General features: G+C 41.4%; 1 protein-coding gene across 2 annotated transcripts in view; it reads right to left on the bottom strand.

Moving 5' to 3' along the window:
• POU6F2 (POU class 6 homeobox 2) overlaps positions 1–13509 on the bottom strand; it is a 587859-nt gene that overhangs the window by 207537 nt on the left and 366813 nt on the right. For both annotated transcript variants that reach the window (XM_006832118.1, XM_006832117.1), the window contains exon 4: positions 1492–1874. In XM_006832118.1, the coding sequence (XP_006832181.1) occupies positions 1492–1874 (383 nt within the window). The remainder of the gene's footprint in view (positions 1–1491; positions 1875–13509) is intronic.

The raw sequence follows: 13509 nt of genomic DNA on the forward strand, positions 1-13509 counted from the left end.
AAGACCATAGAAGAATTCATGCAATTGAGTTATGGTGTTGGAGGAGAATATTGAAAGTGCCATGGGCTGCCAAAAGAACCAATAGATCCATTTTGGAGGAAGTGCAGCCAGAGTGCTCCTTGGAGGCCAGGATGACCAAACTTCGTCTCTCATACTTCAGACATATTGTCAGGAGGGACCAATGGCTGGAGAAGGATATCATGTTTGGTAAGGTGGATGGTCAGAGAAAAAGAGGAAGAACCCCAACGAGATGAATTGACCAAGTGGCAGCAGTGATGGACTCAAGCATGGCAACATCAGTGAGGTTGACCCAGGACTGGGCAGTGTTTCATTCTGCTCTACATAAGGTCACTATGGGTCAGTGCTGACTCGATGGCACCTAACAACAACAACAAGCCTGTAATGCTTGTGCATTAATTCTTCTCTCTTTACCCTGCTATGCTGTTTGGGACCCAAGGATGCTATGTTTATTGGTACTCTTAGGCTGGGGATGGCTACACTGATCACCACCATCAAAGATTTGAAATGAGAGGTTGCTCACTCTCTTGAACTTTGTCACATAAAAAAGAGAGAGATAGAGACAAAGAGAAAGCAAGAGAACTGTACTAAGTCACTTGAAATGTCAGTGGGAGAGAACACTATGTTAGTCAATTAACAAGTGGCTTGACTGGACTCTCAATTTCTGGATCTGATGTGTAGACATCATAGTCACTACATTTTGAAGTAACTTATTTTTAAGGCTTCTAACTTAGTAGATATTCCTGGATTCTCCTACACATTCCTCCTATATGGTTACAGATTAAAGATGAGCTTTTGCAGTGAGACTGAAATACCTATTCTTGATGCTTTTGACTCCACAGTATTGAAGTCAATACATGGGTGTTTAAATAGTTGATAAAAATACAGATTCAGTCAGGTTCTCAGCACGTCTTTAGAATATTTCTTAGTGTATGGAGTAATGGTTGGAATCTGGGACATAAGACTGGGGCTGAATTTCTTTACCCTCCTAACACCAGAGAATCTTTTTAAAAAATAGAAACAAAGGAGCACAAAGTACTAAGGGAAGACACTGTTGTATTCATAATATAGAGAAATAACCACCATGCCTCTTGGACAGTGTATGCAGTTCTCCGTGGGGCCACAAAACTGTGCTAGTAATAATTTTAATTGGATGCTATCTTTGTTGCCTTCAGAAAGTATCATAAAATGGAATTATTACTGGCTACAAGTGCACTTACAGTGCCGGCCTCTCACAGGAGGAAACAGATAACATTTATCCTTCGGAGGGCAACATCAATGGGCTTCTATTTGTTTTGTTTACATGCATCCCCAGTTGTCCGCTATTTGCTTCCTCTTCCCTATGTCTAGGAGATCAATTTAAATTAGACGCTACAGAGCTGGATACTGTCTTTGCAGGCTTCTGCTTTGGGGGACCATACCATCCTGTGCAAAGGTGATCCAAGCTCTGTTGGGACAGGGTGGGGAGCGTACCTGCAGAGGATTGGGTGGTGTGAGCGGTGATGGCAGACCATGTCCTGGGGACTGACTGGGTTTCTGAGAGGGGCTTGAACTCTGCTGAGTTGGAGACTGTTGGTTCTGGTTCTGGGCCTGGGAATGGGACTGATGCTGCTGGGATGGAGGAGTCTGTTGCAGCTGAGACGTGGGAGCCGGCAGCTTCTGAGAGGCAGAAGGTTGTTGCTGGGGTGGCGTGGCCTGGGGCTGCGGTGGCTGCGTCTGTGGCTGTGCTTGTGGGGTTGTGGGTGGGTGCTGGCTGGTAGCTTGTGGAGGCTGCCCGGGCTGCTGCTGCTGCTGCTGCTGCTGGAATTGGTGAAGCTGCTGGAGCTGATGTAGCTGGGAGTTGAGGGATGAGGTAGCTACAAGAAAAGAAAGTGAAAGTGGAGTTGAAAGAAAGTGGACAAAGTATCTTGCTGGCCCTTTGGCAGTTGGCCTGCGCAAGCTGAGAAGGGTCTCCTTAAGAAAAACTTATACCATGTCTCCCTGAAGTTCTTTGGTTAGGCACCCAAAATCCAAACCTATTAATGTCTAGTCCATTCTGACTCATGCCGACCACTGACACAGACTAGAACTGCTCTGTGAGGGTCTTAATCAGCTGTGATCTTAATGGAAGCAGATCGCCAGGACTTTCTTCCAAAGATTAATGTAGTGTAGTTGTTGTTAAGTGCCGTCGACTCAGTTCAGACTCATAACAACCCTGTGTATGGTTTCTGAGGAGCAACTGGTAGGTTTGAACCATTGATTTTGTGGTTTGCAGTTCAGTGCTTATCCTACAGCACCACACCAGGAGTCCTCTAAAGATTCATAGTAGAGTGCAAACCAAAGGTTAGTGTTGTTGTTATGTGCCATGGAGTTGGTTCTCACTCATAGAGACCCTGTACAGGGTTTCTGAGGCTGTAAATATTTACAGGAACAGAAAGCCTCATCTTTCTCCTGAGGAACAGCTGGTACTTTCAAACTGCTGACCCTGAGATCAGCAGCCTGATTTGTAACCACTATGCTACCAGAGCTCCTGATAGTAGAGTGCAAACCATTTATGCCACCCTTTGGTTCAGCATGTTGTTGTTATTAAGTGCCATTGAGTCAGTCCTGACCCATAATGACCCTGTGTATGGTTTTTAAGGAGTGGTTGGTGGGTTTGAATGGTTGATCTTGTGGTTCAAACCTAGCTTGCAGTCTAGTGCTTATCATACAGTACCACATATATAAAGTCAATTGTTGGGGGATGATTTTAAGATTAAGGAGGACCAGTATGTAACTTATCAGGCATTACTTTTAAAGGCATTGAGCAGTGGAGCCAAGAAAGTGTCCCGGGAAAGCAGATTGATTCTAAGTACTTTCTCTCATACCTGTTCTTTTCATCCTGGTTGGGAAACACACATGAGACTTGATTTACATTTTTCAAGTTCACTCAGTTTAATTCTTTTGGTAAATGTTCGACTGGAGTTAAGAACTGAAAACTAAGCTTTTGTAATTTCTTTTTCATTATCAATATCATTTAAAGTGCCATTTTCATTGTCTATTTCAGACTTCCAGCAATTAGCTTAGACATGTTGGTTTCAAGTTTTTACAGTTAAAAAAAAAAAAACAAAAAAATTAAAGTTAAAGATAGTCTCTGCTTCTTAGTTTTGCAGAGTCAAAAACCTGAATCTGGATTTTTTGCCTGCTGCTCAGAGAGATGCACCCCCTCCCAATCTGGAAGGTTTAGAGTAGGTAACAGCATTTGACTGTGAGCTGTATTTCTATGTATCCTTCTATAACTGTGGAGATTACACAGATTCACACCTCAAAGACAGGCAAAGAACAAGAAAATGAAATCATCTTTTAAGGTTTTCTTGTTATATGGAAAGGAAGAGTTGATAGGAAAAGTTATTTTAACACTGAGCACATTGAATTTGTTCTCATATGCCCACCTAGCACTGAATAATGTCTGCAGCAGGAAGATGCTTAATTTGATCAAAGAATGAGCTATAAAATATTGTTGATAAAAAAATAGGTTCCCTTCCTTCTTTACCTGAATTTTGGTCTAAGAAGCTTTCTAACAAGCCTGTGGGTAGATATAAAGGCCTCTGTTGAGCCCATAAGGCTTGACTGCAATGCTTGCCCTTTCTTACCCTTCCTAGAATCAGTCAGGATTTCCAGAGGTAGTAACATCTGTTTGTTACTTTACACTAGTTCCCATGATTCAAAACTGCTTATTTTAAATCTAGTGGTTCAGTACAATGACATATGATATACCTGCCTTCACATAACATATCAAGAAATGTGTGTACATTGAACCATATGTTGATGCCCCTAAGAACGGTGGAAGAGAAATCAACCAGTGACCATTTTAGGTATAGTTAAGAATCATTTTGTAAACTGTATTTTGAGGGATATTGTAGAGAGTGGACTTCCTGGAACAGAGGTTTGAGGATGTGAATAATTTAGAATCTAGAGATGGTTGAAGATCATTTCATTGAAAGTAGTTGTACAATGTCTCAGTCCCAATTAACCTTTGAGATAAGTCAGTTGGCAAATACATAATTAGGATTGTCTTAAATAAGATGTAATTGTGTCGGAGTCCCTGGATGGTGCAAATGCTTAGCATGATCAGCTGCTAATTGAAAGATTGGCGGTTCGAGTCCAGCCAGAGGATCCTTGGAAGAAAGGTTGACAATCAACTTCCAAAAATCAGCCATTGCTAACTCTATGCAGCACAATTCCACCCTGACACACATGCGGTCACCATGAGTTAGAACTAACTTGTTGGCCTAGTGCTATAGCTGTGTTGGTGAAACACTAGTTTGACAGTTACCAGAAGCTCCAAATGCTACTTCAGGGCTCTCAGACTTGGTAGGGTTCCATGTGGGCCAGTTGGAATGGCAAGTCCTCACTAGGCTAGAGAATTAGCCTTGGTGGTTCAGCTGTCTGCCCTGCCTTGCCTATAAGTACAGGAATCTTGGAGGCACATAACGTGACTCTAGAGATGGGCATGGTGTGTGTGAGTGGGGAGTGGGGAACACCCTGCCAGCATCCCTTTTATTAGAACTTTAAAAGGAAGGCCTAGTTTTGCTATTGTCTCTCTCCTTGCTTCTTTTGTACAAAGTTACATTTGATGGAACATTACATTTGATGGGAAAAAAACCCCATTCTTTTGTACAAAGTTACATTTGGGAGCGGAGCCCAACTCAGTTCTGACCTCCCAGGACCTTCTGTCATCTGGATGGTCCTGGAGTTGTGGAGGTTGACCTCTTCCTGGGGTGTAGTTGCAGACATTGGGAACTTGATTGCATCTGGCCTCTTGCCTGATTCAAATCAAGCCTGTCCTGATTTCTTTCAGGTGGGGCCCACATGACAGTGCTTATTTTCATGGTTGACTTAAATACCATACTGCTTCTTTCAGGTTAGAAAAGCATTTATCTAAATCAGCATTTAGAAACAGGAAAGACTGGGGAATATTGGCAGATAGATATTGGCAGACAGAAAGGTGCGGCAGACCCTAACCTACTAACGAGACACGGTCCCAAATGTGTCTTCCTTTATGTCTGTGAGTCAGCATTGCTTGGATATTTCTGGACCATACAGCAGCTTGTCTGGAAAGGTATTGAAACAACAACACTCAAGTCACTATTGTTAAGTCAATTCTGACACATGGCAACCCCACGTGTAACAGAGCAGAACTTCTCATAGGATTTTCTTGACTATAATCTCTTGAAAGTAGATAACCAGGCCTTTATTCCGCAGAGCCACTGAGTGGGTTTGAACCACCAACCTTTAGGTTAGCAGCTAATCAGAAACCACCTGTGCTACTCAGGCTCCTACAAAGGCATAAACCCAAGCTGAATCCCTTTGAGTTACCTTAACGAATTAGACACCTGCAAGTAAAAAAAGAAGGACAATAGAATATTTTCAATTAGTTCAAACCCTAAGGTCAGTGGGATACACGGAAATATATGAAGTGGTTGCATAAGAATATGCCTCTGGATTCAAAAAGGCTCAAGTTATTTGTACAATATTATGAAAAATGAAAATAAAAAGTGTTAAAATATGGAGTATCTAACTGAATCATTCTATAAAGCATATTGGAACACGGCTACATATGCATAAAGAGGAGATCAATAAAGGTAAGAAGATTCAAGGACACATTTGAGATACAGAGAATGTTTGCAGATAAAATGATATTAGTTGAGGTACAACACTGACCCTATCTAGGGAAGATTAAAGAACTTCTTTTCTTCTCTGGTATTTATATCTTTTTACTTTTTTAGATGTCTGGTTAGAGAGACCCATGTTAAATGTAAATTTTAACTATAATCACAGCAGCTCAAAAGCAAAAAGAGAGACACAGAAATTTACATTGGGGTATTCGGAATTTTAAAAACCTACATTTGTGTAAAATAAACACAAGAACACAATTCCATTAAAATGTGACTTTCCTAGAGAGAAGAGAACACTGACAAAACCAGTGGTTAAAGTTCCCCAAATAAATAATTTAATATGACAAAGGAGTAGCCAAGAATTCTGCGTTTCTGTTTCAACTGTAGATTAGAAGCAATCGCTCATTTTGAATCTTTGTTAAGGGTTTCCTCAGTGAACCACACAGATAAATATGAGGAGGCTTCAATAAGTTCCTGGATTAAAATGGCATAAAGATATAATGGGATTTTCTCATGAACTTTTTGAAGCCCCTTCATAGAGGCACATCACCAGATGTATCAAGATTATAGTGGATGGGAGTTCCTTATGATCACTTTCAGTGAAAAACATCATGGGAAGGGCAAGGCCATGAAAGATTCTGGGAAACCACAAAGGTGTCCCAAACTTCACAAGGAATGTAGACAAAAACAAATCCAAATTCATTATTGTAAGTAGATTCTGGCTCATGGAGACTCCGTGTGCTACAGAGTAGAACCGCTCCACGAGGCTTTCTTGGTTATTCATGTTTACAGACAAGTCCTAGTGGTTAAACACTGGGCTGTTAATCACAAGGTGAGTGGTTTAAATCCAGCAACCACTCCAAGGGATAAAGATGATACTGCCTACTCCCATAAAGAGTACAGTCTTGAAACCCTATGGAGCAGTTCTACTCTGTCCTATGGGGTCGCTGTGAGTCAGAATCAACTTACTGGCAGAGGGTAATCTTTACAGATTTTCTTCTATGGTGCTGATATCGTTGGTGTTGTTATGTGCTGTGGAGTCAGTTCTGATGCATAGCGATCCTGCATAGGGTTTCTGAGGCTGTAAATCTTTACAGGAGCAGAAGCCTCATCCTTCTCCTTCAGAACAGCTGGTAGTTTTGAACTGCTGACCTATTCATAACCGCTATGCTATCAGAAACCTCTAACCATTAGGTTAGTATACCAGAGCAAGCCATTTACACCATCTGGGAGACCTTTATCACAGAAACAAAACTATACTAAAGGAACCTGATTTTTAGCAACTCATCTACGTTATGCCCAAGTATACCGTTCTATTTGCGTTGTCATAATGATCAGGATATCATTGTTACTGTTTTCTTGGACTGCTTAGATTTACCACCCCTTCTTTGTTGGTTTGTTGTACTGTGGTGGCTTGCATGTTGCTGTGATGCAGGAAGCTATGCCAAGCATATTTTAAATACCAACAGGGTCATCGTGGTGAACAGGTTTCAGCTGAGCATCCAGACAAAGATAGACTAGGATGAAGGAAAGACAGACTACTTCTGAATATCTAGTCACTGAAAACCTTATGAATGACAGTGGAACACTGTCAGCACCAGAAGCAACAATTGTGAGGATGGCTCAGGACCGGGCAGTGTTTTGTTCTGTTGTGCACAGGGCCACAAAGAAGTTGGTACTGACTTGATGGCACCTAACAACAACAACAGCTTAGATTTAGGTGTATGGGGCCATGGTTGGCAAACTGATGGTTTGGGTCTGAGAACTTGTTGGGGAGGATTACAGCTCTACTAATGTTGACATGTCTGTGGACAGGCAGCATACAAAAACATGTTTATAGAGGAGAGAGGGCCATTCTAAGGAGATAAAAGGGGGTGGGGTCTGAGGTTATGGGTTTTCAAACCCACCAGTCCCTGGACTAAGCCTGGTCCTAGGGCGAGAAAGAGCACCGAAAGACAAAAAGAGCAACCTTGAAAATATTATGGTAAATGTAGGAAGCCTGACACAAAAGGTCACAGAATGTATGATCCCATTTACATGATAGATCCAGGAACTGCAGCTCCTTGGAGTCAGAGAACAGATTAGTGGCTGCCAGGGTGGGAGGAGGCAGGAACGGGGAGTAATTGCTTTATGGGTGCATGGTTTCCTTTTGGTGTGATGAAAATATTGCGGGACTAGATAGAGGTAGCAATTGCATAACATTGTGAATCTATTTAATACCACTGAGGTGTATACGTTAAAATGGTAAATTTTATGTTGTGTGTATTTTACCACAATAATAATCATGCTAAAAGAGCTGTTTCTCTATGCTCAACACACTGGGGACCAAGCTACATTGATTTATGAAGCCACAGGGAAGAAAATATTACTTCCTCACTCTGCACGGTTTTGTGGGCCTGAGAGTTCAGGGCAGCCGCCAGCAAGGGTGGTGCCTGGTGAAACAGCTAGAGAGACATTGGCAGAACAGCAGGACCCTGGACAGCACAAGGATGAAAACTGTGCCCACCAGAGAGGCTTAGGTCTGAGCGCAGAGCAGTGGGACTGCTATCCAAATGGACCATGACTTCCAGAAATGCTTGGAGAAAACTTGGTTGGAAGTTGGACATTCTGTGCAGATGAAGAGCAATTTGGACTCAATACAAAAGAGTGCTTCATAGTTTGGAAATCCCTTCCATTGGATTAACTCTGCAAGACGACCATATGGGTACATCTAAGATGCCACCTGCCATGTTATACATTTAGAACTCAGTCACAGAAAGGTTAAATGGCTTTCCAAAGTTTATACAGCCAGTGAATGCTACGAAAGATTCCATCTTAGGTCTAACACTTCCTAAAGCTGCTTTATAAAACAACATAATGAACGTAACATACACACAAAACACATAAACACAACACAACAACATAACTTACACAGACAGGATGACCTACTTCCTCTCATTGGTTTGAACAGAGAGAATTGCTTGCTCACAGAAGGAAGCATTGCACAGCTCTACCTTTTAGAAGAAGTGGCGAAGGTAACCGGCTACCAATCATAATTAATCTGCTCAGTGGTGAAGTGCTCAGCAACTACTAAAGCATGCAGTATACTTCTGTGCTGCAGGCAAGACATTGTTGAAAGCCTGATGACATGAAATGCAAATGTTTGTTTTGAGGATAAAGATGTTAATTTGCGTATGAGCCACAAGAGTTATTACAAGCAACAAAAATGCCAGGTCATGGGAATTGCTGGTGAGAAATAAGAGTGGAGGGAGGTGGAAAGAGCTATGACACACTTTATGCCTACCACAAGATTGTCTCGGTGGTAAGAGAATGCTTCTCCCATGCTTAGTGATAGAGCAGAAGCAACTCAGTGCTTAGCCTTGGTGACATTTTAATAAGTGGTGCTGCGGGTTGATGCACTGGACTGCAAGGTTGGTTTGAACCAGAAGGTCAGTGGTTCAAGCTCACCAGCTGCTCCTCAGAAACCCTATACAGGGTCACTCTGAGTCAGAACTGACTAAATGACACTTATCAACAACAGGGCCTCAGTCTGCATTGTCCATACAACTGATGACATACTGTCTCTAGAGTATTGTTGGGTGACAGCTAAGTGTTCGCCAGCTGGATTTGGCCTTATGCGGGGATAGTGGCTTACGGATCAGCCCTAGCCTTACAGAATTACTGGGTTTATAAGCCACCAAAAAGGAAAGGCCCACAGTCCCTGTTGAAGACTTTGCCTTCCTAACTCCATATTTATTACTCTCTTTTTCTGCCCATAAAATTTCTAGAAGAATTAAGAAAACAAATCTAGAACAACCCAACAGGAGGAATTTGCATTCATAAAAATTGAACATACAGGCACCCCCACTATGTCATAACATCTAAGATAGTTGAAGCAAACATGCTTCTGGAGCCCTCCTCAAGGGTATCACCCTTCTGCACTGGCAAGCAGAAGCTTTGCAAAGTCACTGGCAAACAGTGTGTCTGGGGATTTTGAAGAAGTGCAGGCAAAAACTTTCTGGGAAATCTGCCCCTTTTCCTTTGGCAACGATGTCAGAAACCAACAAAATCCACTCTGCCTCGAAGACTATGATGTGTAACCGTCTCCCATCTGATCAGTGCTAGCAGTTCCAGAAACATGGCTGCACGAATCCTTACTTTGTCTTTTTCTTCTTTTGCATTTAAGACAGAAATCTAAGTGTCTCTTGAGATGCCAGGAAGAAACAAAGAGGTTCAGTCTTCCAATAAATATATCTTTCCACACTTCCATACACTGCCAGAACCACCTGGGCTCCTCTCTTAGGTCAGTTGTTTTCACCAGTCTTTCTCAAATTACAGATCAGGATCACCTGGGAGCTTGTTAGACAAGTCCATTCTGGAGAGTAGGGCAAAATCTGCATTCTAAAGAACTGCCCCAGGGGATTGGGAGCCATTGCCTCTAGGGTTCCTAGCAGCCCATTCAGGTGGGGCTGCAAATGGGGACAGGTTGCTTATTCTTTGGCCTTCAGCCTGACCATTTTTTATACATCTTTACAACTCTGAGAATATTTCATTTAAACAAATGGGTCTCTTCCATTAGCAATCAAATAAAACCCATTGAAACAAAATCATTGCCTGGGAACAAGGGAAAATAGTTATCTGGAAATCCCCCAGTGTCCTTTGGTAGCTTCTTTTAGAAGTTGGGGCAGTTCATTCATTCTTACTACATTAGTTGACATTTTAGGTAACTCTGGGTTTGCAGTAGCTTAACAAAAGTGAAGTAAGAAACATAATGTTAGCTTTTAGATGCCTAATTCAATAGTATGAAAAGGTTTGCCAATCGTCATAAATTGTGTTAAAAAACCTACCCTTCATTATATGTTGAGGTCAACTCAAATATGTCACTTGGACTTCCAGTTCATATGGCAAAATGAACACACATCCATTTATTTCTTCTCCTTTCAGGTCCCCCAAATTGACAGTGAACTTATATAACCAGAAAACTGCACAACAATGCCATCAGCATCCAAATGATCACAGCAGCTTTTTGGAAAAGGAAAAGAGCAGGGCAGAGGCTGTAATGCAGAAGGAAGAGGTGGCGGTGTAGCTTTCCCAGTAAGAGCTAAAGGGAATGGCCTACCTGCCCAGTAAAGTGCCCAGTAGATTGGGACTCAGCATTGGCAAGTAGAGTGGCAAATCAGAAACAGTGGGAATTGCTGTGCATTCTCTTTACAGAGCAGCTGATTTTCCCACCATCTCTACGTGCAGAATGGCTCCTAGGTAGGTCTCAGAAAAATAAGGGGAAGGCTTTTCTCTAAAGAAATTGAACAAATTAGAGAAGAATTAGGATCTCTAATATGGATACAAAGGAGCTGTGGTAGTGTAGTGGGTATGAGTCAGGCTGCTAATCTCAAAGTCAATAGTTAGAAACTACTAGCTGTTCAGTGAGAGAAAGATGAGGCTTTCTGCTTCCAAGAAGACTTACAGCCTTGGAATCCCCAGAAGATTTACAGCTGTGAGTCAGAACTGACTCCACATCACATAGCCACCACCCCCATCATCGATGTGGGTACGCCAAAGTAAAGTCCTTCTCCTCTCACATATAGTAAGGAAGCCTGCCAGAACATAATCTCATTCAATCAACACAGAGTCCTGAATCCTTCTTCCAAGTCCTTTATTAACAAATATGACTGAAATACAAACAGAAAAATCGGGCATTTATGGAAAGTTTATAGAATGAAAAACCAACCAACCAACCAACCAACAAACAAACAAAAACAAAATAGCCATGGTGGAAATAGGGATAATTGGATAATTTAGGAAATAGAATATATATTTTAAGAATACTTGGTGGTGGTTATGTGCCACGGAGTCAGTTCCGACTCATAGCGACCCTGTACAGGGTTTCCAAGGCTGGAAATCTTCACGGGAGCAGAAAGTCTCATCTTTCTCCCACAGAACAGCTGGTAGTTTTGAACTGCTGACCCTGATATTAGCAGACTGATTTGTAATCACTACACTTAAAGTAGTCTTTTTAAGAATACTTAGAAAACGTTAAAAAGATGCTTAGCAAAGTAGCTGGGAAAGTGTAGAAGGTGAAAATTTTCTGGGAAATCTGCCTTTTTTTTTTTCTTGGCAATAATGTCATAAAGAAGTAAAATCCACTCAGCCTCAAAGATTAAGATGGATAACCATCTGGTATGTGACCAATACTACCTGCTTCACAAATACTGCTGTATGCGGTCTTAACCTGTCTTTTGCTTCTTTCACATTTAAGACAGAGATACAAATGCCTCTTGAGCTATCAGGGGAAAACATAGACGAATGGGCCGCAGCCTCTCTGCCCTGAGAGCAGAAGACCTAGATGGTACCCTGTTATCACTACTGATTACTCCAATCAGGATCACAACAGAAGTTCCTGCACAGAGCGAGAGAAAAAAAAAATGTAGAAAAAAAATTAAGATCATAAAAAGCATACAAACAGAATTACAGCTCTGACAGAGACTTATGGGACCCCTGACATTGTGGCCCTTAAACATCCTTCATGCATGGAACCGTACCCACCCCCGGGGATCAACTTTCAGCCAAAAAATGAGAGGCCCACAATGTGAGAAATAATACCACGGAAGAATGTACTCCTCAGTACAACCAATCAAGCGAGATCAAAATGACAGTTGTTATTGTTGTTGTGTAACTGCTGTTGACTTGGTTCTGACTCATAGCAACCCTGTATAGGGTTTCCAAGAAGCAACTGGTGAGTTTAAACTGCCAAACTTGTAGTTTAAACCTACTTCGTGGTCCAGTACTTATCCTATAGCACCACATGAGGACTCTAAAAGGAGAGTTTTTGCTCCCAAACAAAGCTCAGAAGTTAGGAAAGGACAGGAAAGAAAGACAAATGGAAACAAGGACCTTACTGAGAAAGTGGGGAGAATACTGTTACATTGAGGGGAGTTCAACCAATGTCACAAAACAAAATGTGCATAAACTGCTGAATGTAAAATAATTTGCCTTGCAAATTTTTACCCAGAATAATAATAATTAAAAAAAGCAGGGTATGAGATCAATATACAAAAATCAGTTGGATTCCTCTAAGCTAATAATGACAGCACTGAAAAGGAAATCAGCAAAGCAATGCCATTTACAATAGCCCCCCAAAGGATGAAATATTTATAAAAAAAATATAACCAGAGAAACAAAGGATCTATTCAAAGAAAACTATCGAACACTACTCCAAGAAACAAAATGAGACTTACAAAAATGGAAGAATATACCATGCTCCTGGATAGGAAGACTTAACATTGTGAAAATGCCAATACTACCCAAAGAAATCTTGACATATAACTCAATACCAATCCAGATTCCAATAACATTCTTTAGCTAGATGGAAAAAACAATTGTAAATGTTATATGGAAAGGAAACAGACACAGGATAAGCAAAGCACTGCTTAAGAAGAACAAAGTTGGAAGCCTCTCACTCCCTAATTTCAAAATTTAGGTACATAGCTACAGTGGTCAAAAGCCTGGTACTGGTACAATGAAAAATACATAAATCAATGGAACAGAATCAAGAATCCAGAAATTAACCCATCCACATACAGCCAACTGATCTTTGACAAAGGGCCAAAGTACACAGAGTGGGGAAGACATAGTGTCTTCAACAGATGGTGCTGGCAGAACTGGAAAATGACATGCAAAAGATTGAAACAAGACCTTTACCTCATGCCTTATACAAAAACCAACTCAGCATGGATTAAAGGCCTAAATGTGAATCCCAGAATTATAAAGGTTATCAATGAAAAAATAGGGACAAATTTAAGGGCTTTAATCCAGAGGTTTAAACCAGACGCTCTTTGGAAACACTATACAGGGTTGCTATGGGTTGGAACTGACTCGA

This window comes from Chrysochloris asiatica, unplaced genomic scaffold, assembly GCF_000296735.1.
Source record: "Chrysochloris asiatica unplaced genomic scaffold, ChrAsi1.0 scaffold00006, whole genome shotgun sequence".
Lineage (NCBI taxonomy): Eukaryota > Metazoa > Chordata > Mammalia > Afrosoricida > Chrysochloridae > Chrysochloris > Chrysochloris asiatica.